At 37.8% G+C, this 26,074-nt stretch overlaps 1 protein-coding gene across 2 annotated transcripts in view; it reads right to left on the bottom strand.

Annotated features, from left to right (window-relative positions):
- Positions 1-4,283: 4,283 nt before the first annotated feature.
- PAH (phenylalanine hydroxylase) overlaps positions 4,284-26,074 on the bottom strand; it is a 58,273-nt gene continuing 36,482 nt past the window's right edge. Inside the window, exons 5-14 of one of the 2 annotated variants that reach the window (XM_070756277.1) lie at positions 23,926-23,993; positions 16,418-16,614; positions 15,320-15,455; positions 14,111-14,180; positions 11,288-11,344; positions 10,535-10,630; positions 7,961-8,094; positions 7,413-7,528; positions 5,659-5,730; positions 4,284-5,287 (exon numbers count right to left, since the gene is read on the bottom strand). In XM_070756277.1, the coding sequence (XP_070612378.1) occupies positions 5,687-5,730; positions 7,413-7,528; positions 7,961-8,094; positions 10,535-10,630; positions 11,288-11,344; positions 14,111-14,180; positions 15,320-15,455; positions 16,418-16,614; positions 23,926-23,993 (918 nt within the window). In that variant the 3' untranslated portion in view covers positions 4,284-5,287; positions 5,659-5,686. Of the gene's footprint in view, positions 5,731-7,412; positions 7,529-7,960; positions 8,095-10,534; positions 10,631-11,287; positions 11,345-14,110; positions 14,181-15,319; positions 15,456-16,417; positions 16,615-23,925; positions 23,994-26,074 lie in introns of both variants that reach the window. The other variant, XM_070756276.1, reaches the window with a different exon arrangement.

Here is a 26,074-nt window from a genome sequence, read left to right as displayed (position 1 = left end):
CCTCTCTAGACGTTGCGCGCGATCCGAAGCGCTCCCGGCTTGCCAAAACAACAACAACACAACCCTCTTCGCGAAGGGGACTCAGCTACCCAAACGCGTCTTCGGTGGAGTTGCCGTACTCGCTGCGGGCCGGGGAAAAACTGGGACGGGATTCTCCGGTACGACGGAGTTGGGTTCCCCCAATGCCTCCTCCTTTCCTTCAATTTAATACCGTCCAATCGCGTCCGCTTGAGGCCACCTGGAGGTGATGGTGGTGGGTGGGAATCCAGCACACCCAGAAGGTGCCAGGAGTCTTTGGCACGTCATCGACCCCACTGTGTTAACCATCAAACGCCCCACTGAGCCTACCGTCCCTGTCCTTCTGTCCTCTTTCATCGTTATTTTTACTTACGTTGTGTTGACACAAACGACTACTACCCTATGTGTGTTTGACAAATGAATAAATAAAATAAATGGGCTACAAAAATGGCGGAAGGTCTTAAGCATAAAACCTATCAAGAAAGACTTAATGAACTCAATCCGCATAGTCTGGAGGACAGAAGAGAAAGGGTGGGGGGGACATGATCGAAACATTTAAATGGGTTAAAGGGTTAAATAAGGTTCAGGAGGGAAGTGTTGTTAATAGGAAAGTGAACACGGGGGCATAATCGGAGGTTAGTTGGGGGAAGGATCAGAAGCAGCGACAGAAAATATTATTTTACTGAAAGAGGAGTAGATGCTTGGAACAAACTTCCAGCAGACGTGGTTGGTAAATCCACAGTAACTGAATTTAAACATGCCTGGGATAAACATATATCCATTGTAAGATAAAATACAAGAAATAGTATGAGGGCAGACAAGATGGACCATGAGGTCTTTTTCTGCCGTCAATCTTCTATGTTTCTATGTTTAATAATAAATAAGATAAATCAACGGATTCTGTTTCCGAGGAAAATAGCTCTCCCCTCCAGACTATTTGCACTATTTCCAGACGGCTTTGACAGAAACTTTGGCGGTTCTTGCTTTGTGGTTTAATGCTGGTTCTCTCCCCCCCCACACACACACACACGCTTTGTATCTATTTTGCCTATTTTGCAACTGACTGCTACCTGCTTTGAGGACCATCCGTGTTCAGAGACGTTCTAGAAACCACTCCCCTTTCCACCTACCCGCCCGTCCACCGCCAAAAATAAGCTAGGCAGAAACTCCGATAGCTATCCTCGGAACGCTTAGGCTCAAAACGTTTCAATGGCTTTATTCTGATTGTATGAATATCATTCCTCCCCACCCACCCCGCTCCGGTACAAGAAGGATGCTGTTGGTTGTCAACGAAATTTGACCTGCTGTAGTTGGTGAGAAGCCCATTCAAGTCGCATTCGCACCGCACTCTGGGTTTGCCTGGAATTAAATTGTTTGTAGTTCCGACGTTGCAGGGAAACCTAGATATTATTAGACTATTATTATTAGTCTAATTAATAAATGCATTATTATTGTTGTTGTTATTGTTACTGTTGTTATTGTTGTTGTTGTTATTGGCGTTGTTATTATTATATACTGCTAAAAAAAAAATAAAGGCAATACTCAAATAACGCATCCTAGATCTGAATGAATGAAATATTCTCATTGAATACTTGGAGTTATATTCTGTTGTTTAAGCGTTCCCTTTATTATTATTTTTTGAGCAGTGTATATTCTGTGATTCGGAGCATCATATAATTTATTTGAAAAAGCAGATAACAGGAACGCATTCGTGGTGCTGCTTTGTCGGGGTTTATGGGTAAACCTGGCGTTGAAGTGTGGTTCTTCAAGTTTACTTGAGAGGAATTCCACAGAATTCAGTGGGGTTTACCGCAAGGCGGAGGGGGACATCAGCAAAGCGACCTCGCTCTAAAGCAAGTTTGAAGACCTTCTCTCCAATAACTCTGAGGAATAATCTGTCAAATAATCTGAGTTTAGTATCAATCACGCTTCTGTCAAATTAAACAACGTGGTTTCTCCTTTTTGACTTTCTGACAAAGGCATGTACTAGTTGTATGATTAAGGATATCTTAAAATAAATTGAATTAATAGACTCCTTAATAAATGCGATCCTCCCTCCCCCTCCTCAACAACATCTATTTTCGTATATCATTTCATTTGCCTCTCTAAACTACCCTCAGCCTCTGCCATTTTTAATTTAAAAAAAACAACGTTCGACTATTCCTTACGTAGAAAGGGATAATATGGATATGTCCAATTCCTTGATATCTTGTATAAATAAATATAAAAAATATCACGGAGAAAATCAATGGAGACTTGTCACATTGTACGAACAGAATCTTTCTTGAAACCTTTCAAGGAATAAATTCTTAAATGCAAACAGCTGCACAATTTTTGCAAAGCCTACAGTGAGTTTTATTTCACCTATAACCCGGATTCCAAATACAGTATGTGATGCCGAAGAGCCGCTTACAAGCCGAATTTAAGATCCCGTTGCCCAAGACTGAAATACTTCAATACCAATTCAAAGCGGTTGGGCACAATTTTATCCCTCGCTCTTTATGGGCAAACGCAAAAGTCGTAGCGACCTCGCAGCGCTGTCCTCGGTGCTGAAAATTGCTCATTGACAGCTGAATCCACACCGGTGGATTAAATTGGTGTAGTTCTCTTTGGTACTTATGATATGATTCTCTAGTTAGTTTTCATTTAAGAGGCGAAAAATGTGTTTATGTGTCTCTATATATCAATGTGAAACACAATTTCTTCGGGATAATACAGAAATCTGGTACTGAGAAGGGCTGCAAATTATTCTTTTGTTGTTGTTATTAAATCATTGATTTGAATACAATTTAATATAAATTTGTGTGCAGGGTAATTTAAGATGCAATATATAGTATGCATATATAAATGCCATGATATTTTTTTTAATGTTGGCATATATTAACTAGCTTATGGCAAACAGAACTGTTATTTCTAAAAGAATTTTACAAGGAAAATAAATATTTGTTGATAATTGTTATTTTGTTTACATTGTTATTTACTTGGAAATAAAGGGATCGAATCTAATCTAATAAAGTCGCATAGTAATAATAATATAAAATTTTTATCAGTAAAATTTCCAGAGGGTGTAACTGAGAATAGAATAGAGTAGAATAGAATAGAGTAGAATAGAATAGAATAGATTTTTTTTTATTGGCCAAGTGTGATTGGACATACAAGGAATTTGTGTTGGTGCATATGCTCCCAGTGTACATAAAAGAAAAGATACGTTTGTCATGTATCATAAGGTACAACAATGATAGTCTGGGTACAAATAAGCAATCAAATCATATTAGAAACCAATCAATATAAATTGTAAGGATACAAGCAACAAAGTTATAGTCACACAGGATTTAGTAGTGGAATATAATCATAATAAAAATGTTAATCAAATAAAATATAAGCACATTTATTATTTTATGAATATTTATAATACTAGTTGGAGCTTTAAATATTAGTTCAATTAATTGCAATGTTATTGAGAAAAGCATGTTCAAAAAAAAAAATCCCAGAATGTAAAAGGAGAATTCCAAGAATTTCTCTAGAGAGAGATGGGAGACAGATTTTAAAATATTGGTAAAATAAATAAATAAAGGTATACATTTCCTCTTTGGAAAGAAATTGGTTGGTTGTATACTGAACAAAAAATTGTTTCAGGACATACAAGGAATATAAGTCTGTCTCATGAAATGTGAATTAGTCATTTTCTCAATAGGTCTAATGAGGTTAAAGTATTAAGTAATTATATTTTGAAATGTATTTTTGTATTCAATCCTATATTGGCTAGCATTACAACAACCCTAATCCCAGATGATTTTTTTTCAGGCACTTCTGAGATTTAGTGACCATTATAATTAAGGAGAACATCCAATCTTAATTAATTTGCTCCTTTTTGCCACAATCTTTTGGCAAAAACAGCCATGTTAAGCAATGTTTTATGAGCTGAAAGAGTACTTATTAAAAGCCTAGCAATTGCTTTCCATATTGCTACTAGGCAAATGAAATCTTAAACATCCAATTAAACTTAATCCCATATAAATTGATGGCTGCAGACTGCATTGATTTAAAATGTTAATTAGATCATTAGCTGAATCATATGAAATGAAAATCATATGGCTTCTCGTGTATTTATTCAGCTTATCTTCATAATTCCTTTTTTGATATCATATATATAACGCAAATAGGAAATCCCATTTTCCTGTAAACAAATCTAGTTTATAACATAGTTTCTTTGTTGTTTGTGGATTACTAGATTATATTCCATCATAAAACCACTTATACATATATTTTGACAAATCTTTTTATTGACTCCATTACATCTATTTTTATTTGTACCATCAAAAATTCACTGAAAATAAATTTAAAATATCAGACAATTGTAATGAATATATTGATTTTAGAGGATAACTATTATGAGAACCATTAGGTTCTGTGCAAAAAATAGCAAAGGTATTGTATTTGTTAAAATAATTATACATTTTAAATATTGGTTGAAGAAAAATATAATTGACATTCTATGAATTGGCTAGCAATGAAGAACTGAAATGTAAATCTACTTGTTTAAAATGTTTAGCTTTACATTAGCCAGTATTTGAATTATTTGAATAAAGATATCAATGTACATTTTTCTTCAGATGATCAATGTAAATAATCTATATACATTTAAAGATAGCAGTAAAAATTGGATTTTAATCCTGCAAACCATGAATTTGCAGATATATGCAGCACAGAAATGTTTTGCCAGTGAATCAGACAGAATTTGCATCAGTATTTTTTTATGTAGGTGGGCCATGAGTACAAAAAATATTTGCACAGCATGCTGGACTTTTGATGTCACCATCATGTCCTTCCTGATTGGTTACGTATGGAACTTTACATCAATCCCAGTTGATCAATTTAAAATATTTATATTTAACATTTTGCACATGAATCTATGAATCGGGTGTGAAGGTTATGTCGATATTAGGCATCACATAGAATTGTATAATATTTGATATCTAACATCAACATAATCTTCACATCTGATTCATAGATAATTAGCACTGTAAGAAAATAAAAGTAAAATTAATAAAGACTTCAGAAGGTATTGATACAATGTAGCTTCCTGAATTCTGTCCAGAGATGTATTGGATTTTTTAAAAAAAATGTGTGGAGCGATGTTTTGTGCAACCTTGACCTTATACAACCATTTACAATTTCATTCTTCCTTTTGCCAATTCTTCTCTTATACCAACTTTGCCCACGTTCCATAACATTTTCAGAGAGTTGCCCTTTTAATAGTCTTGGTCAACTTCACAAGGTTATATTGGATTGGAAAGAATAAAAGCACTTGATTAAATGCATTAAAAAATGCAGAGTTCTTATATATAACATAAATTGAATTTCCTTACTATTTTCCTACATTTTGCTTTTTCAATTATATATACTGCATTGATTTATGCCCGGCCTTAGTGTAACAATATAATAGTGTAATACTATCATATAGAAATCATGTGTGAAAGGCCTAGTTCCTAACTAAAGAGTTAATTATATTAATTTTGTAGAGATTTTTTTGATCATATCAAAATCTGGAGAGGCATTTATGTATAGATATAGATATAAACGTTATATATTAAATTTTGTTACTTTTCTGCAATATATGTTAATTATGAGCAAACTGACTTGGCTAAAGGGGAAAAATTTATCTCTTTCACTTTATCGTCTGGAGAGCATTGCGAAGAAGTTCCATTTCATCTGCAAAGAAATCAAGAAAAATAAAAGTTTTACTTTGCTCTTTATGTATTGCATCTGCATGCTAACATTTTCTTCATGGAGCAGAAGTCAGTGCATATGAAGCTATGCACAACTATCTTGTCAGTAGAGATAACGGTGCAGGGCTGACAATGTCAGGTAGTCTTTGACTTACGACAGTTCATTTACCGACTGTTCAAAGTTACAACAGCATTGGGGAAAAAATGACTTATGACTGTTTTTCAGATTTATAAGTTCACAACCTTTGCAGCATTCCCCCATGATCATGTGATCAAAATTCAGATGCTTGGGAACGAGTTCATATTTATGATGGTTGCACCACCCCAAAGTCACATGATTCCCTTTGTGGACCTTCTGATGAGCAAAGTCAACGGAAAAACCAGATTCACTTAACAACCATGTTATTAACTCAGTGCTTCTCAAATAGCGGGGAGGAACCCCCCCCCCCTGGGGGGCGTGAAGCAATGCCAAGGGGTGCCTGACTCCGGAGAATGTGCTTTTTTTTGCCGCAGGGAATAGGGGGGGGGGAAGGGTTGCACCGAACAACACCACACAGCACAGAGGAGGAGATATGAAGTGCAGATAACAAACCCTTAAGTGACACCATGGGGAAATATTTAACAGGGGTGGAAAGAAAGGAGGAGAGAGACAGAGACAATGAGACAAATGTAAGTCTCCTGAAAGCTAAGATGAGGAAATATGAGGAAGCGTATGTAGGGCTTGGCTTCACTGTGACTATGTTGGGAGACAAGGAAAGACCGGTATGTTTACTGTGTCTAAAAATGTTTACAGCAGACAGCATGTAGCCAAATAAATCAATGCATCACTTAAAAATATTACACTTGCAAACAATTGTCTCGGTGGAGAGTTGGGGTGGGGGCGCAAAGTATTTACTTCTTCCTAGCAGGGGCATAACAGAAAATAATTGAGAAGCATTATATTAACTTAACAACTGTAGTGATTCACTTAACAAATGCGGCAAGAAAAGTTGTGAAGTAGGACAATGCTGACTTAACAAATTTCTCACTTAGCAACATAAAGTCTGAGCTCAGTTGTGGTTATAAGTCCAGGACTACCTACATATGTGTTTGCAAGGAAACGGAATGAAAGACTTATGAAGAAGAAAAACAATGAGTGATCGACTGTGCTACAACTGTATATTTATAGTATGTAGATTCCATATAACATAGAAGCTCCCACTCACACAAGAATCTTTTTTGTGCACAAATAACCATTATTAAACACTTTTTCAGATCTTCAGATCTTTAACAGGAAACTGTTAAAAAGATGTTGTTGAGTTTGATGAACAGGAAAAAATGCGTATGGTCTGCAAAAATACATTTGTTATGAAACTCCTTGGAATTCCAGGAGAAAAATCTGTCATTGCAATCTAATCACAAAAATGTTAATTTTAAATATGCTACTACAATTGGAATTAAAAAAATATGTTTTTCAATGTATTATGAACCTGAAAGCAACGATACTTGATTCCATCTATCTCATAAGGTATTTGAAGTTTCAAAATGCACCAAAAGTCAAACATCTATTTCTTTGTGCATAAGGGAATATTAATTGAACAAAATGAAAAGGCAAAACAGACATATAAAAGATTCTTGGTTGGCATCTGAGCAAACCTATCCAAAGTTCTGAAATTAAGTACTTACTGCCAATAGCATCTGCTAAATTCTTTAATTGCTTGATGTTGTCCAAAACCTCAATTCTTTCAGTATATGGATTGTAACGGACTGAAAACGGGCGTGAAATCGTTGAGGCATATTTCCTGTAAATGCAGAGCAAACATTTAAAAGCAGCTATATGTTCAGGGTTTTTTTTTAAATGAGATGTCATTCTTTATATCGGGGAACTGTAAGTTCTATGATTTGTTTGAAATGGAAAGAGGAACGATAAAGTTGACATCTTGTGCAATAAATAAAAACTATGATGCATGTCTTAGAGATGGAGTGTAAGCTATGTCTTTCTTTTGATACGGGAACAAAACAGCAACTTTTGTCTTTTTTCTTTTGTCTTTTATGTATTTCCTGCTGTCTCAATTCCTGTCTTCTCTTGCCATTTATCCCTTGGGTTATCATTTATTTCACAGGTGAGCTTTTATTAATACCTTTATAATTCCTCTTTCAAATTAAAGATTTCAAAGGTAGCTGGCAATAAATCTATGGTACTGATACCTGTGAAACCATTTGCAAGATCCTACCTTAACTTCTGCTTTGCCTCTTCAAAACTTTCAGCTACATAATAAATAGGCTGGAATTCAGTTACTGGATATTTTTGAACTGCAGTCTTTTCCAAGATGAGAGGTTCAGTGACAGGTTTACCTGACATAGAGTACTAAAGGAAAAGAACAGAAGGATTTTAAATAGAAATTATTGTTGCTGCCACAGTTTTAGCTTAGAAAGGTCTAACAATTCTTTCCAGTATTGAATATGAGTGTCATTGTATTGTAGTCAAATATACAGAGAAATGTCTTTGGAGTGTCGAAATACAAACTAAATTAGAGAGCCACAATGTCAAGGAAAAACAAACAAAAATAGTGTCTGAGATCTTACATCATCATGTTCTGCCGGTGTGCCCGTAATTAAAGGGTAATTAGTCCAGAAAGACACACACCACACGATAAAAGGAAAACCCAAAAGTCTTTATCAACAGAAAAACAGAAACAGCTCCCTTTTTAAATGTCAAAGAGATTTTCTGGTAGACACAAGGCACAGGTTAAATGCAATCCAAATGCTCACCCAATAACTGGGAAATTGAGTCCAATTCTAAAGTCCACACATAATCTTGAACAGCAAAAACCACAATCAAACAAGCAAAAACTATGAATCAGATAAACTGTCATGAGGCTAAAACAGCAGGCTGCTCTTTTATCTGTAGCACTAATTACAGCAGCCCCACCCAACCATAGGTGGCTTCATTTATCTCCTGTAATAATCCTTCAGTTGTTGTCTCCTATACATCACTCTACGCATGCGTGGATGTGTCATACATTCTTGTTCAGAATCCAGGGATGATAAGGATGATTGATCTCTTCCTGGGCTGTCTGCCAACTCCCCTCTTCCAAGTCACGCCCACCTTCTTCTTCTTCTGAGGAAACTTCACTCCCTGACTCTGTCGGCAATAAAACAGGCCTATTGCATGCATCCACCTCCACATTCCTTGGGGCAGGAGCTGGGCCATAGCCAACCACAACACGTCATAACCTCAGAATTCATAAAAACACCGGCGGGGGGAAGGGGAAGGAAACACATACCCATGATGGAATGTCTTTACAGAACGGAATTATGGGATGTCACTCCAAACAGGGATATTCCATTTTTTTCTTACAGCATTATTTGATATTTTAATTAGTAAAGATTATTTTCTGGATCTATTGATTTTAGCACATAATTTATGTACATCCATATGGGATTGGAGTAAAACTTCCATCAAGGTTAAAGTTAGCAAGCTATTGCATAAACTGGCTAGTAATAATGGAGATTGTATTCCAATACATCTGAAACCATCAGTTTGACATCTTTACTCCAAACTCTTACAGTTTACTCTTTACTTACACTTCTGGCCAGTTCTTTCCAACTATCAGCATAGCCACAAAAGAATCCATCCAGTTCAATAAGATCAAGATGGATCTTCCTGGAATAGGTGGCAATATAGTTTCACAACTAGCTCATCCTAATTCCTAATTTTCTAACAGATCTATGAAACCTATGACAATCTCATTTCTACTCACAATGGTGGCATAGACTGAGAATCTAAAAAAAGATTCTTTGAACCCATCTTGATTCTTGAACTTTGAACCCATCTTGATTCTTGATTCTTTTCTCAAATTTATTTTGTGCACACCATACAGTCTGAGATCCTCCAATGCTCGGAATTAAGGAGAAGTTGATGACTAATCTGTTTTGGAACATTCTTTTTCCCCAAGATGGAAAGTAAAGTACAGTAAGTAAAGATGTGGCTTGCACACTCGTATCACAATAACTATTTTTCCAAGAAAATGTGGAATCCACACTGCATTTTGGACATAAATACTCTAGAAAACATCCAGAGATACTTTACCAGAAGAGCCCTTCACTCCTCCACTCGCAGCCGAATACCCCACGAAACTAAACTTACAATCCTAGGTTTAGAAAGCTTAGAATTACGTCGCCTTAAATATGATCTAAGCATAGCCCATAAAATCATCTGCTACAACATCCTTCCTGCCAACGACTACTTCAGCTTCAACCACAACAACACATGAGCATACAACAGATACAAACGTAATGTAAACCGCTCCAAACTTGACTGCAGGAAATACGACTTTAGTAATCAAGTAGTTGATGCATGGAACTCACTACCAGACTCTGTAGTATCATCTCCTAACCCCCAAATCTTTACCCTTAGACTATCCACTGCTGACCTCTCCCGATTCCTAAGAGGTCAGGAAGGGGCGTGCATAAGTGCACCAGAGTGCCTTCCATCCCCTGTTCTAATGTTTCTTTTTTCTTTTTACTGGTATCATGTATATGAATATTATTATATCTTTACATAACCCCAATATGTATTTGACAAAACAAAGAAATAAATAAAAATAAATAAACGGAATAGCTTATATTTGAACATTTGGAGAATTAGTCTTTCAAGGACCGGGAAGACAATATGAAACTAGAAAAAGACTACCAAATTTGAACTGGGTTGCATTGGAAACAAAGCTACCTACACATGATCATGTCAAAAATTTATTTTGTAGAAAGTTTTGACAACTTCATTTGCATAAATCATGAATTCATACTTGCAGTTCCCCATAGGATGACAACAGTCCAGCCCCATAGGCCTTAACTGCGTTGCCTTCTTTACAGAGGCCAAATTCCACAGTGAACCAGTAAACCTGAAATAAAATAAGGTGCAGTTTATTGTTACTGAGCGTTTCTGATCATGCTGAAACAAGATTATGAAATAAATAGAAGAAATCAAATGATTTACATTAATGAAAATTTTGTTCAATGGATGGATACTTCTTCATGATTCTTTTGTCAATTAATAATGGTTAGTTGTTTATTTGGGTAGGATCCTGAATCTTTGCATATAACTAACCTTCAAAAATGCTATGATTTGTTTCACTGTATATAAAATGCCAATGTATTAATGGTTATAACCAGGGGTGGGCTGCTGCCCAGGGGTGGGGAAACGCAGTGGGGTAGCGAAAAATGGAGCTCCACCCCAGAGCACCCAATTTGCACTGAAAGAAGTTGAAAGAAAATGCAGGGCGTCCTGCATAAGCCACATCCACAGTGTGGTAATAAAAATTTTGGTAGCCCTTCACTGGTTCTAACCTTTTGGCAAACATTTCAAGGTTATAAAAGTACTACAATAGCTAATGAGTTTGTAATGATTAGCTACATTAATATAATGTACGTATCATGTAAAAATGAATTATTATTCAAAGAAGAGTTTCAAGATAATTCTGAAACCAACCAGCTAAGAACTTTCACTCCATATTAATTGCAGAATATGATTGAAGCTATTATCAGAATTCAACACTGACCGTTGCAAGTTTTTCAATATAATCATCTGGAGCTCCTAGAGAAGCCAACCCAATCTCCTGTAAAAGCAAAACAGTTTCAGTTTCTTATTTTTATTGTCATCTACACCAGGAGCCTCCAACTTTTAAGACTTGTCAAATATATTTAAACAAAGCTGGCTGAGGAATTCTGAGAGTTGTAGTCCACCAGAAGTTGCCAAGGTTGGAGACCCCTGATCTACACAATCCCAGCACACACACACATATACACACACACGCAACTTTTTAAAATCTAAAAATGAAATAATAGGGAGAGAAATTATTTATTTATTTATTATGTATTAGTTGTACTTATATGCTGCCCAACTCCCGAAGGACTCTGGGTGTCAAGAAAATATATTATCAAGAAAACCTGATTCATATGGTAAAAATTTGGGCACTTGGCAACCGGCATGTATCTACGATGGTTACAGCAACCTGGGATCACCATTTGTAACTTTAACAGTTTGCTTCCAACAAGCAAACTCAATGGGGAAGCCAGTTATGCTTAACAAACCATGTAATGTACTTAACAACTACATTATTCACTAAACAAACCCAGCAAGAAAAGTTGCAAAAATGGGTGCAACTCATTTAAAAACCAGCTTGCTTAGCAACAGAAATTATCATCCCAGTTATGATTGTAAATTGAGGTTTACATGCATAGGGATACAGCTTTACTCATCAAATTGAACTTTTTGGTCACAGAATTGGTGTTGTTGCTGTTTCAATAGATCTATCTATCTATCTATCTATCTATCTATCTATCTATCTATCTATCTATCTATCTATCTATCCATTTATCTATCTATCTGTCTATCTATCTATCTATCTATCTATCTATCTATCTATCTATCTATCTATCTATATCTATCTCTATTTATTTATAATTATACTTATAGGCTGCCCAACTCCTTCCAGACTCTGGGCAGCGTGCAACAAGTAAAAACATTATAAATAATCTAAAACCCATTAAAAATCATTTATATCCTAAATGGCCAGATCAAGATGGTATCAATTTTATCAACGCCCCCAGGCCTGCCAGCAAAGCCAAGTCTTTAAGGCCTTCTGGAAGGCCAGCAAGGTGGGGGCAACACAGACCTCAGGGGGCAGCTGGTTCCAGAGAGCCGGAGCTGCCACAAAGAAGGCCCTTCCCCAAGGCCCTGCCAACCGACACTGTCTGGCCAACAGGACATGGAGAAGGCCAACACTGTGGGCTCTTATCGGGAGCTGTGTGGCAGGAGGCGGTCCTGATTTCATATAATTATTTAATAATTATTTAAATGTATCGATTTCATATAATTATTTAAATGCATTTAAATGCATTTAAATGCATAGTATAAAAAGACTAGGGGGAAAACCAGAAAAATAATAGAAAACATGAAATCAAAAAGGTCGTCTAGACTAAAATGATTTAATAAAGAATAGAATCAACAGAGCAAATTTGTGGAAATGACTCCCTGCGAAGGCTCCTGGATTGGGATTGAAACCAGGGGTGAAAGACTCCCAGTTCGCTCATGCCTGTCAGTCATTGGAGAGCCAGATGCGTAAGGAGTGTGAGGCTCCACCCACCTCTCCAGGCACCACCATTTGGATTCTTTTACCTTCTGTGCATGTGCAATATGGTGGCATCTGGGCATGTGGGTGGAGCCTTGCGACTGGGTCTCTGACAACTGACAGGCACGAGCAGAGCAGAGCAGAACAGAACAGAACAGAGCAGAGCAGAACAGAGCAGAACAGAGCAGAACAGAGCAGAACAGAGCAGAACAGAGCAGAGCAGAGCAGAGCAGAACAGAACAGAGCAGAACAGAGCAGAGAAGAACAGAACAGAGCAGAGAAGAACAGAACAGAGCAGAGCAGAGAAGAACAGAAGGAGAACAGAACAGAGCAGAGCAGAGAACAGAACAGAGCAGAGAAGAACAGAACAGAGCAGAGCAGAGCAGAGCAGAGCAGAGCAGAGCAGAACAGAACAGAGCAGAGAAGAACAGAACAGAGCAGAACAGAGCAGAGCAGAGCAGAGAAGAGAACAGAGCAGAGAAGAACAGAACAGAACAGAGCAGAGAAGAACAGAAGGAGAACAGAACAGAGCAGAGCAGAGAACAGAACAGAGCAGAGAAGAACAGAACAGAGCAGAGAAGAACAGAACAGAGCAGAGCAGAGAAGAACAGGAGAACAGAACAGAGCAGAGAACAGAACAGAGCAGAGAAGAACAGAACAGAGCAGAGAAGAACAGAACAGAGCAGAGAAGAACAGAACAGAACAGAGCAGAGCAGAACAGAGAAGAACAGAACAGAGCAGAGCAGAGCAGAGCAGAGCAGAGCAGAGCAGAACAGAACAAAACAGAACAAAACAGAACAAAACAAAACGGAAGTAATAAGCATCAATCCCAGGCCAAGGACCAAAGTCGGGTTTTTATTTATTTATTTATTTTTAAATTTATTTTGTCCAATACACAATAATACACAATGAAGGTTATAGAGGATACACTCGAGTAAAATATATTAATGAAAGAAGAGAAGAGAAAATATAGGAATACAATATATCAATGAGAGAATAGCAGAAAAGATATAGGGATACAAGAGAAGATATAGGAGATATAGGAGAGACTATAGGACAGGAGACGGAAGGCACGCTAGTGCACTTATGCACGCCCCTTATTGACCTCTTAGGAATCTGGAGAGGTCAACCATGGATGGTCTAAGGGTTTTCAAAGTTTTCTGGATCCCTTGGACAGATAATGGATTATCTCCTCCCTGTGCAAACTTCCTGCTAGTCAATAATTAACATTAAAATTTAGTTTTTACTTACTTGAGAAAACTGAGCAAAACTTGGGTCAGCAAACAGAGGGACGTGTCCTAGGAGTTCATGGCAAACGTCGCTAAAAGAAAATATAAATCAGTCTGTAAACATTCAAAAGAGATGTGTTTCTGAGAGGGGCAAATACATTAGAAGAATCCTGTTATTTCAATAAACTACTGCTAGGAGAAACATTGTGATTTGCTAAAGATGTTTTGGACTTCTTTCAAGTTTAGCTAGCCAAAACCAAGAGATTACAAGAATTTTGGCCAACAATATCTGGAATATACCAGATTATCTGATTTACCTTGATAAACGTATATATTTGTAACCAGATAGAATTAACACTTCCCTATCATGCCTTCCTTCCCCTTCTTCCTTATTTTTTCTTGTGCTTATAGACACATGAATAGAAAGCAAAATACACTGTTCACCCATTTTCTGACAGTCTCAAAACGGGTGAACAATGTGGTCAGGGGGTAGGGAAAGCAAGTAGAATGCTTGGCTGCATAGCTAGAGGTATAACAAGCAGGAAGAGGGAGATTGTGATCCCACTGGTGAGACCACATTTGGAATACTGTGTTCAGTTCTGGAGACCTCACCTACAAAAAGAGATTGATAAAATTGAACGGGTCCAAAGACAGGCTAGAAAAATGGTGAAAGGTCTTAAGCATAAAACGTATCAGGAAAGCTTTAATGAACTCAATCTGTGTAGTCTGGAGGACAGAAGGAAAAGGGGGGACATGATCGAAACATTTAAATATGTTAAAGGGTTAAATAAGGTTCAGGAGGGAAATGTTTTTAATAGGAACGTGAGCACAAGAACAAGGGGGCACAATCTGAGGTTAGTTGGGGGAAAGATCAAAAGCAATGTGAGAAAATATTATTTTACTGAAAGAGTAGTAGAGGCTTGGAACAAACTTCCAGCAGACGTGGTTGGTAAATCCACAGTAACTGAATTTAAATATGCCTGGGATAAACATATATCCATCCTAAGATAAAATACAGGAAATAGTATAAGGGCAGACTAGATGGACCATGAGGTCTTTTTCTGCCGTCAATCTTCTATGTTTCAATAATCTCTGGAGAATATACATGCATGTTCTATAAAGTTGTATGCACATTTCTGTACTGCCTTGGTCAGCTTCCTCTTTGATCATGCATAATATTCCAGGCTTCCAAGCATAATACATAATATGAATTATTAGATGAAATACGTACGGTTCAGGTGTATACATCGGTTTTGATGAATGGCGAATGTACTGCGTAGAGTGAAATACTCTAAAAGCCAAGCCACCCAAAAAATCTCGAGATGAAAGGAGACCAGCCACAGGTCGTAAGCGAAATCCAGTGCAGCCTTGAAAGAACAGAAAAATTCTAGATTACCATGTGACTTCAGATTTAGCTTTGTTCTAAAGTTCAGTTCAACCTTCTTATTCAGACAGTTACTTCAAGAAACATATGCTCTGGCAATCTCACACTATTTACCAGAGCTTACAAAACTTTTGCCAGACCCATCCTCGAATACAGCTCATCTGTTTGGAACCCATATCGCATCTCAGACATTAACACCCTTGAAAATGTCCAAAGATACTTCACCAGAAGAGCCCTTCACTCCTCCACTCGAAATAGAATACCCTACGAGACTAGACTTTCAATCCTGGGCCTAGAAAGTTTAGAACTAAGACGCCTTAAACAAGATCTAAGGATTGCCCACAAGATCATATGCTGCAACGTCCTGCCTGTCGGCAACTACTTCAGCTTCAACCACAACAACACAAGACCACACAACAGATTTAAACTTAATATTAACCGCTCCAAACTTGACTGTAAAAAATATGACTTCAGTAACCGAGTTGTCGAAGCGTGGAACTCATTACCGGACTCCATAGTGTCATCCCTAAACCTCCAACACTTTACCCTTAGATTATATATGGTTGACCTATCCAGATTCCTAAGAGGTCAGTAAGGGGCGAGTACAAGTGCACTAGAGTGCCTTCCGTCCCCTGTCCTATTGCTCTCCTATATCTCCTATACCTTTCTTCTATTCCTATATCTCTTCTTCTATTCTTTCATTGATATGTTTTATTCCTATATCTTCTTTTCTATTATTTCTTAGATATATTTTACTATGATTATCTCCTCTATAACCTTCATCATGTATTTTACTATGTGTATATAGATATATACCCACTAAAACCCTCATTGTGTATTGGACAAAATAAATAAATAAATCAAATAAATGAACAGAATTGCAGTCTGATTGCTTCTGATACACAAGCCACATTTATATCAGATTCCCAACCTCTATTTACTTACTTCTCAAAAAGTTTGAGACATCTTCAAGCTGGGGAATGTTATCCTCTTGGTAGCCGCAGTATTTTTCCAGGAGTGGAAACACATGATTGTGTTCGTAGCAAGCATGTGTAGGGTATAGAGTCTTCAGCTCCCTAAAGACTATCCCCCATGTCTTCTTCTCTTCCTCGGTGTAAGTCACCCTGGGTATAGGTTGTCCACTGAAAGGGAAGTTAAAATAGAATAGAATAGAATTTTATTGGCCAAGTGTGATTGGACACACAAGGAATTTGTCTTGGTGCAGATGCTCTCAGCGTACGTAAAAGAAAAAGATACATTTGTCAAGAATCATATGGTACAACACTTAATGATTGTCATAGGGGTCAAATAAGCAATGGAGAAATAAAAATCTTAGGATACAAGCAACAAGTTACAGTCATACAGTCCTAAATGGGAGGAAAAGGATGATAGGAATGATGAGAAAAACTAGTAGGATAGAAGTGCAGATTTAGAATAGAATAGAATAGAATTTTATTGGCCAAGTGTGATTGGACACACAAGGAATTTGTCTTGGTGCATATGCTCTCAGCGTACGTAAAATAAAATATACATTTGTCAAGAATGATGTGGTACAACACTTAATGATTGTCATAGGGGTCAAATAAGCAATGAAGAAGCAATATTAATAAAAATCTTAGGATATAAGCCACAAGTTACAGTCATACAGTCAACATGGAAGGAAATGGGTGATAGGAATGATGAGAAAAACTAGTAGAATAGAAGTGCAGATTTAGTAAAAAGTCTGACAGTGTTGAGGGAATTATTTGTTTAGTAAAGTGATGGTGTTCGGGGAAAAAACTGTTTTTGTGTCTAGTTGTCTGGGTGTGCAGTGCTCTGTAGTGACGTTTTGAGGGTAGGAGTTGAAACAGTTTATGTCCAGGATGCGAGGGGTCAGTAAATATTTTCCCCACCCTCTTTTTGACTCGTGCAATATACAGGTCCTCAATGAAAGGCAGGTTGGCAGCAATTGCTTTTTCTGCAGTTCTGATTATCTTCTGAAGTCTGTGTCGGTCCTGTTAGGTTGCAGCACCAAACCAGACAGTTATAGAGGTGCAGATGACAGACTCAATGATTCCTCTGTAGTACTGTATCAGCAGTTCCTTGGGCAGTTTGAGCTTCCTGAGCTGGTGCAGAAAGAACATTCTTTGTTGTGCTTTTTTGATGATGTTTTTGATGTTAGGTGACCATTTTAGGTCTTGAGGTATGATAGTACCTAGAAAAAATATCTATATTCCCATCTTATCAACAAGAACATATCCTTTGCAACAATTGCTCTTTGCAGAAGAGATGGACATATACAGTCATCTCTTTGACTCCATCAAATTATTTACATATCAGTATTTTTTTATTGAGGTTTTAAAAAATGCTTTGTAATCATTAAAATCATTAATGATTTAATAATGATTTATATTTATTTTGATCTGTTAAAGTAGAAATGATACACTGATATAATGAAAGAAGTGAAATAAATGAATTGAGTAGGAAATGTATTTTAAATTTTTTAACAACAACCCTTCCTCCTATGTTTAGATTAACATACAATATGATTTTTTTTCCTTTTTCTTTTCTTCTCTTCTTTTTTCTTTCCTTTTTTCTTTCTCCCCCCCCCCTTTTTTCCCCTTTCCTTCCTGGGCTTTTAAAGAGATGTAAAATTGAATATTTTCTCTTGTTAAGGGCAGCTACAATAAAATGAGGGTTTTTTCAAATAAAAGTAGGAATGTGTTTTCTAAGAACGCTAGAAAGGGACTGAAGTACGATGGCACAGTTAGGAAAAATAGCAAATAGCCAAGAGAAATGTAGATAGCTATAGCACTTTAAATATAAATGAAAGTGAAGAATATCTAAAATCCGGATGATAGCATTTGGAAAGGAGGTAGCACAGGATGAATGATATATACCAGAAATAATTGGATAAATAATTAGAAAAATTTGATTTAGTATAGTATTATATTTTAATTTGAGATATGTAAATTGGAATCTCTGTAAGGTATTGAAAAACAATAACACCCCCCCCCCCCAAAAGGTTTGTAATGAGGTTGTCCTTGTGATGGATTTTTAAAAAGCTGCAGCAAACAAACAATTGCTCCACAACACAGTTAGGCCCTAAAATTCCCAAATGTTCCAGCATAAGACTATCTGGGTTAACATGAGTAAACAGTAAAAAACACTGCTGGGATCCCAGAAGATCTGATAGTTACTTGGTCCCTTATCCACTCTATTATTTATGATTGAATTACGTGGATGTAGGGAAAACAAAAACACCTGTTGAGAATTAATTCTTAAGAAACGTCGCCATCATTTCCAACTTCCTTACTTTCTCACTATAGCAGTAACAGTTTGGCCTAATTCCTCCCATGCTGTTCTTGCTTTGCAGCTTTAATGATCCGAAGACGAAATAATCTGATGTACACGTGAGCGATACCGAAAACCAGGCTGGTATAATACAAAACATCTCTGGCTTAACTAAACAATGCCTCCAAATCTCTCTTGGCCTTAAAACTGGGGTGCTAAACGTCGACCCAGGTAATGGCTCAGCAGGAATAGCAGATCCGTCTCTTCCCTATATATAAGTCTCCAACAGTCAGCTCAGCTCTGTCTTGAACCCAAAAGGAATCCTTTGACTTGCTAAACTTGTTGCCTTGACATTAAAACCAGAGCAGAGTGGGGGGGGGGGTTTCTGCTGCTCAGAAAATAATTTTAAACATGGACAGGCGACTTATCTAAGCCTTTCTCTCATCCTGTCCCCAAATCAAAGCTTTTTACCCACCCACCGCCCAGCAATTGAATAGGGTTTGTGGCACCGTGGGGGATAATAGGAGAGATTTCCAAAGTGGGCAGCTCTTTTGTCAGAAGATGAGTGATACCCCCACCATTCCTTGTCCCGTCACTCCAGCCTGATCCTAGGGGCAGCCCCCTAATAATTGTGCAATTTTCTGTGTCTCTGCACCAGTCCTCCTTGATCTCTGGAGCCTTAAACATGATTTTGAATGAGATGGGGTGGTGGCGGTGGCGATGAGACTGCTGTGGTTTCTATAGCATTGACATTTCTCATTAATCCTTAGGCCACCTTCGTGGGCCTAAGAAAAGAGGAGAGGTTTAAGGCTCCGTCAGACACCAATTTGAAAGCTGCTGAGATCAATAGACCAAGGCTCAGGGTGGCAGGTGAGAGGGGAGAACTGAAGAGATGGGGGAGTAAGTGTGGGCATACATAAAAGGGGTGGGGGACACACAAAGATGAATGGTCAAGAGTCTTAAAAATGAGCCACACAAGAACATCCTAAATTGTCCCTCCTGCTCCAAAGATTGTCCTTGAAAGGCCTATAATTTCAAGTCCACAGCTCCTATTGTTTACATGTTTATTGTTTTCCTACACATATATACTTGCATTCAACACCTTTCCTGATTTCCTGTTTATCTTATTCTTTTTTTTGAAGGACATGTATAGTTTGCCCTGTTTCATTTTCATAGCAACTTAATAATAATAATAATAATAATAATAATAATAATAATAATAATAATAATATAGCATAACACACCAGACATTGTGATCGTGGAGAAAAAGAAAGTATGGATCATCGACATTGCAATCCCAGGAGACAGCAGAATTGAGGAGAAGCAGCTAGAGAAATTAGTGAAATACGAAGATCTAAAAATTGAGCTGCAACGACCTCTGGCGTAAGCCAGTGAAAGTGGTCCCAGTGGTACTTGGCACGCTGGGCGCAGTGCCAAAGGATCTCAGCGGACATTTGAAAACCATCGGAATTGACAAAATCTCCATCTGTCAATTGCAAAAGGCCGCTTTACTGGGATCCGCAAACATAATTCGCCGCTACATCACGCAGTCCTAGGTGCTTGGGAAGCACCCGACTGGTGATGAAATACGAAATCCAGCATAGTGATCTCGTTTGCTGTGTTGTACTGACATAATAATAATAATAATAATAATAATAATAATAATAATAATAATAATAATAATTTATTAGATTTGTATGCCGCCCCTCTCTGGAGACTCGGGGCGGCTCACAACAACAATAATAACAATGTTACAATGGAAACTTCAAGAAGTGAGCTTAGTAAAGGGGGTTGGTGGGAATTCACCAGTGATGGGATCTTACGGAAACGGTCAGGAACGCAGTTCCGGTAGCCAAATTTGGAGCTCCACCCCAAAGCACCTAATTTGCACTGAAAGATGTTGAAACAAAATGCATAAGCCACACCCAAGGTGTGGTAGTTAAAATTTTGTTAGCCCATCACTGGAATTCACCCACTGGCTTTGTGACTTCATTTGAACATATTAACATAGAAACATAGAAACATAGAAGATTGAGGGAAGAAAAAGACCTCATGGTCCATCTAGTCTGCCCTTATACTATTTCCTGTATTTTATCTTAGGATGGATATATGTTTATCCCAAGCATGTTTAAATTCAGTTACTGTGGATTTAACAACCACGTCCGCTGGAAGTTGGTTCCAAGCATCTACTACTCTTTCAGTAAAATAATATTTTCTCACATTGCTTCTGATCGTTCCCCCAACAAACCTCAGATTGTGTGCCCCCTTGTTCTTGTGTTCACTTTCCTATTAAAAATACTTCCCTCCTGAACCCTATTTAACCCTTTAACATATTTAAATGTTTTAATCATGTCCCTTCTGTCCTCCAGACTATACAGATTGAGTTCATGAAGTATTTCCTGATACGTTTTATGCTTAAGACCTTCCACCATTTTTGTTGCCCGTCTTTGGACCCGTTCAATTTTATCAGTCTCTTTTTGTAGGTGAGGTCTCCAGAACTGAACACAATATTCCAAATGTGGTCTTACAAGCGCTCTATACTCTCATTACAACTCTTTGTCATGAATCCATGCCAACGCAAGGATTTTTAAAGTATGGTTTTATCGCAATGGCTAGATTCAGATAGGTTGACAAAGCAGAGCCACCGAAACCAGAAGGGCCAATCGCTGGCTCTAAAATTCCAAATTACTACAAATCTGAATTAGCAAAGTGTAGTGTTTGTTCTCCCATAACATGCTATGCTATCCATTCAAAGAAGGGAGCCTTTCCCAGCTCAATCCTACAGGGTTGGTTTCCACAACATGCAAAGATAATGTCTAGGCTCCAATTACATATTTGCCAAACCATAACACCATTTCTTGGAGCTGTTGATATCAGTTTCTATCTATAACAGTGAACGCTATAAAAAAAAATCAAGCCTGTTTTTGTTACAACGTTTTCCCTGTTCTACCATTGAGGTTGAATTTGGATTCAAAACCCTTCCTTTTTCTTTTATATTTTGGGTGGGCCCTTGACATCCTTTCTATCATGTGGTCAGTTTTGAAGCAGAAAACACTAATGCCCCAAATAGGTTTAAATAATTGTTTAACAAGGATGCTTCTCAAATGCTGATCTGTAATATGATCTTCCAAGGAAGGAAGGGAGGGAGGGTGGGAGGGAGGAAGGGTGGGAGGAAGGAAGACCAATCATTGGCCATCCCATTTCCCATTCGCTTCATTGCTTTATTAGTAGCAGGATACCCAAGCTTCGCTACAAAACTACGGTATGTGATTGGGCTTGTTAAATTGACAGTTAAACCTTGAACATTAATAAGTAGTTACAATCGGCCTCTCCTCTTCTCTCCCTCAGGCTTTTCCTACCTTATCCCCTTCTCTCCCTTTCAGATGAGGAGGGGGAGTAGAATGTCTAACTCCTTAGCATGGAGTAGAATGTCTAAACTCCCAGCCTGCAGGCTGAATGAGTCACATGCTGGCCATGACCACTGGCAGTTGGAACAGAGTTCTTTTCAGGTGGGGAGGGAGAGTAGAATGTCTAACTCCTTAGCATAAATATATAGTCTTCGATATTTTATATTAGAAATACTAATGAGTTGATGGTCATTTGGAAAAATCTTTTCTTAGCAAGCACCTAGAAGCCAAGTGGAACATGCATGCCAAGTTTAAAGCATGAGTTGCATTTGTGTGTGTGTGTAATTGGTTGTATTATGAATTTCAAATTGAGTCCTACTTGATATAGACAATAAATAAATGAATCATCCATGATTTTGCAAGGGAGAAGGGAGAGGGAGGAAAATAGAGAGAGATAGAGAAAGAGACTGTATTTCCAATTAGTTGATAATAGGATTTAATTATCAAATTGGATCATGCATAAAATCACTGCCACACTATCTCTTCAGTCCCACAGTCCAGAAAATAGTGTGAAGACAAACCAGCTCATTGAACACTTTATCATGCAGCTGGAACAGTGATGATAGACACAATTAGATCAAGAACATGCGCAATGCATTGTTTTAATCTTGCTCATAGTCCTTGCTATAATGCAAATTGTGCACCCTTCTTTCCTCCTTTTAATGTGAAGCATATGAAATGCTGTTTTATTTGGTGCCTAGTGCTTTGTAGTTTGCCTCTGATGCTGCAGCACAATTAGATAAGAAAGCTTTTGTGGGGGCTGGAGCACGATCCTCTTCTGAATGCTATTTATGACCAGAAGGGTGTAATTGGGGGATAAATGCAGTCAGAGAAGGATCTAAGAACAGAGGAGGAACAAAGCAAGCAAGAGGAAATAAATGTTTTATGGAAAAATTGACTGGAGGAAAATTTGGCCTGATGGTCCATTATGCAGTAATACCTCGTCTTACGAACCTAATTGGTTCCGGAAGAAGGTTCGTAAGGCGAAAAATTCGTAACACGAAACAATGTTTCCCATAGGAAACAATGTAAAAGCAATTAATGCGTGCAAGGGGAAAGAAATTGCAAAATGGCGCTCCGCTGGACGACGACGCCCGGCTGTCACCTTTTAAAACAGTCGGGGGGCTTCTCAGCATTCTCCCGAACCTGAACCCGAACCTGAACTTTTGCCAAACTGTTTGGGTTCGGGTTCGGGAGGCCGCCGAGAAGTGCCGCCGCCCGCCTGTCACCTTCTGAAACAGCCGGGGGGGCTTCTCGGCATTCTCCCAAATGCCGAACCCAGAAGTTCAGCAAGAGTTCGGGTTTGGGTTCCGGAGGCCACCGAGAAGCGCCCGGCTGTTTCAGAAGGTTACAGCCGGGCGGCGGCACCCAGCGGAGCACTGTTTTTGCAATCGGCGGTGGCGTTTTTGGCCGATCTGGAGGCTGAAACGGAGGTGGGGAATCCCAATAGGGAATTCCATGGGCAGAGCTTTGACGTCACGAAGACGTCCTAATCTAAAACCCTCATTGTATATTGGACAAAATAAATAAATAAAATAAAATGTCTCTAGTGATTACTAAATAAGCATTCAGTTGACTGGTGGTTGAAGAGGCAGAGGCCCTTACTAAGGCAGTGAAGGGTTCTGGCCAGGTGATTGATGGTAAATGAGTAAATGCTTCACTCTATGGTTTAACAATGGTCTGTAGACCACTGTTTGATCAAAAGGAACACCTATTTCGTGCCGAAGAAGTTATTTTAGGAGGTAGTTTCTTCTTTCTAATCTGTATACTTACTGCCTGTAGTTGTATGCTATATCTGCAAATTCTTTTCTTCTTGACCGGTAAACTGGATCTTTGAAACCCTACAAACAAATAACAAAAAAGATTTCTTTGTGAGCATTTTAAAAGGTGACACTTTAGCCATCTCTGTTAAACCGTTGGGTGACAGCATAATGATCATTATTATATATTAGGATCTGATAGCTTCATTAATCTTACATAGGGAAGATTGTCCAAGATGAAGCTAAGATCGACTGCAGCAAAATCAATATAGATATACTGAGGAAATTTCAGATAATATTTCCCGTTTAACTTATTTTTGGAAATATCTAGGTGTACCTTTGTTTCCCCATTCCAAATAACAGCAAACCCTGCAAAAAAAAGGGCCATTGATTAACTGTTTCTTGGAGTTGGATTTGAGATGAGTCCTTCATTTGGATGGATTGTCTTTTGTTAATAGTTTCATCTTGCCTATGGTTACTGTGCTCCTGTATCTATAATATTATTCACTTGTTCTTCAGTATAATGACCCCCATTCACCTTATTTTGTTCTAGGATTCGACCAAATATTGTGTATGCCAAATAATTATATGGGGTGCATTATTCATTTTAGATTAAACTAGTGAGCTAGTGAAAGGCTAATCACTCTTCCTCAATTAGTGTAATAGCAGTACTTTTTGCTACATTCTGTGTAATTTATTTACAAGTACTCAGCTTCAGTTAAATTAATAGTGATAATTACTGGCTACTCTACATCATCTGACATCAGAAGGATAGAGAATGTTGTTCTACTTGACCAGTTGTAAGCAATTATGTGGTCATTCATCCAAAATTTTATTTGCTACACAAAAGTAGTGTTGTGAACATCTCCCCACCCTTCCCTCCGTCTTTTTCTACTAGTGAGAAACCCTACCTACCTACCACCTAAAAAAATCTCTCTCTTCCTCTCTCTCTCTCTCTTCCTCTCTCTCTCTCTCTTCCTCTCTCTCTCTCTCTTCCTCTCTCTCTCTTCCCTCCCTCTCTCTTCCTTTCTCTCTCTTTAGTCTTCTCTTTCTCTCTCTCTCTCTTCGCCCCTCTCTCTCTTCCTCACTCACTCTTCCTCTCTCTCTTTTCCTCTCTCTCTCTCTTCCTCTCATTCTCTCTCTTCCTCTCTCTCTCTTCCTCTCTCTTTCTCTTCCTCTCTCTCTCTTCCCCCTCTCTCTCTGCCTCTCTCTCTCTTCCTCTCTCTCTCTTCCTATCTTTCTCTCTCTCTCTCTTCCTCTCTCTCTCACACACACTCACACAATCACACACTTCATTATTTTGGATTTTTACTAGAAATCCCATAATTTATCAATACTTTGAAAAACACTGGAACCAAATATTTAGAATTTTTAAAAAGGAATTATTTAGAGGAAGGGTTAAAATGGAGAAGAAAAGAAAGCAGAATAAAGATGATATCATTTGTGGAGATATAACACCTCAATGCATTGCTTGACATCCACTGAGTATTTCCAAACAATATGCAAGATTCTTTGCAGTACGGGAGTTTATTTGATCTCCCATTAAGATAGTTCCCACATTCAGAACTTAACTATCATGACTTAATTACAGGAATCTGGAGCTTTAAAAAAGGCCCTTGTTTTTTCCTCAATGAAGTGATAGAACGAATTCTGATATCAGCAGTAATTACTCTGAATTCACATGTTGTTGGGTTGATTTTTTTTAAAATCCAGAATAAAGTTTTTGCCATGTTTATCAATCTCACAAACCCTAGATGGCACTGTTGAGCTACAATAGAATTTCCCCTGTCCTCCAATGTGGGTATTTTTTACCTAGAGTCCTTTAAATTGTTACACTGCATAACGAGTAATTCCGAAAGTTATAGTTATTTTACCTCACTGTATTAGGGGTTGATAAACGATCTACAGAATAATAAATTAGTAAGAAACATAGATTTTTTTTTTGTTTAGTTGTCTATGCACGTTTTCATCTGCACCATTCGGTTTATACAAAATTCCCTGTTTGATATGATTCTAATTGTTTCCCTAACTTCACAAGGATGGTGCTTCTTATCAATAACCACAAATGAAGATTACGGTATAATTCAGGCTTTTGATTGTCTACAACAACCATCCTCAAAATATTGTTTTGGGATCAGTTCCAAAAATTATCAATTCTAGAT

This window comes from Erythrolamprus reginae, chromosome 6 (assembly GCF_031021105.1).
Source record: "Erythrolamprus reginae isolate rEryReg1 chromosome 6, rEryReg1.hap1, whole genome shotgun sequence".
Lineage (NCBI taxonomy): Eukaryota > Metazoa > Chordata > Lepidosauria > Squamata > Dipsadidae > Erythrolamprus > Erythrolamprus reginae.
The sequence above is the reverse complement of the archived record's forward strand: the minus strand, read 5'-3'. Positions and strand labels throughout refer to the sequence as shown.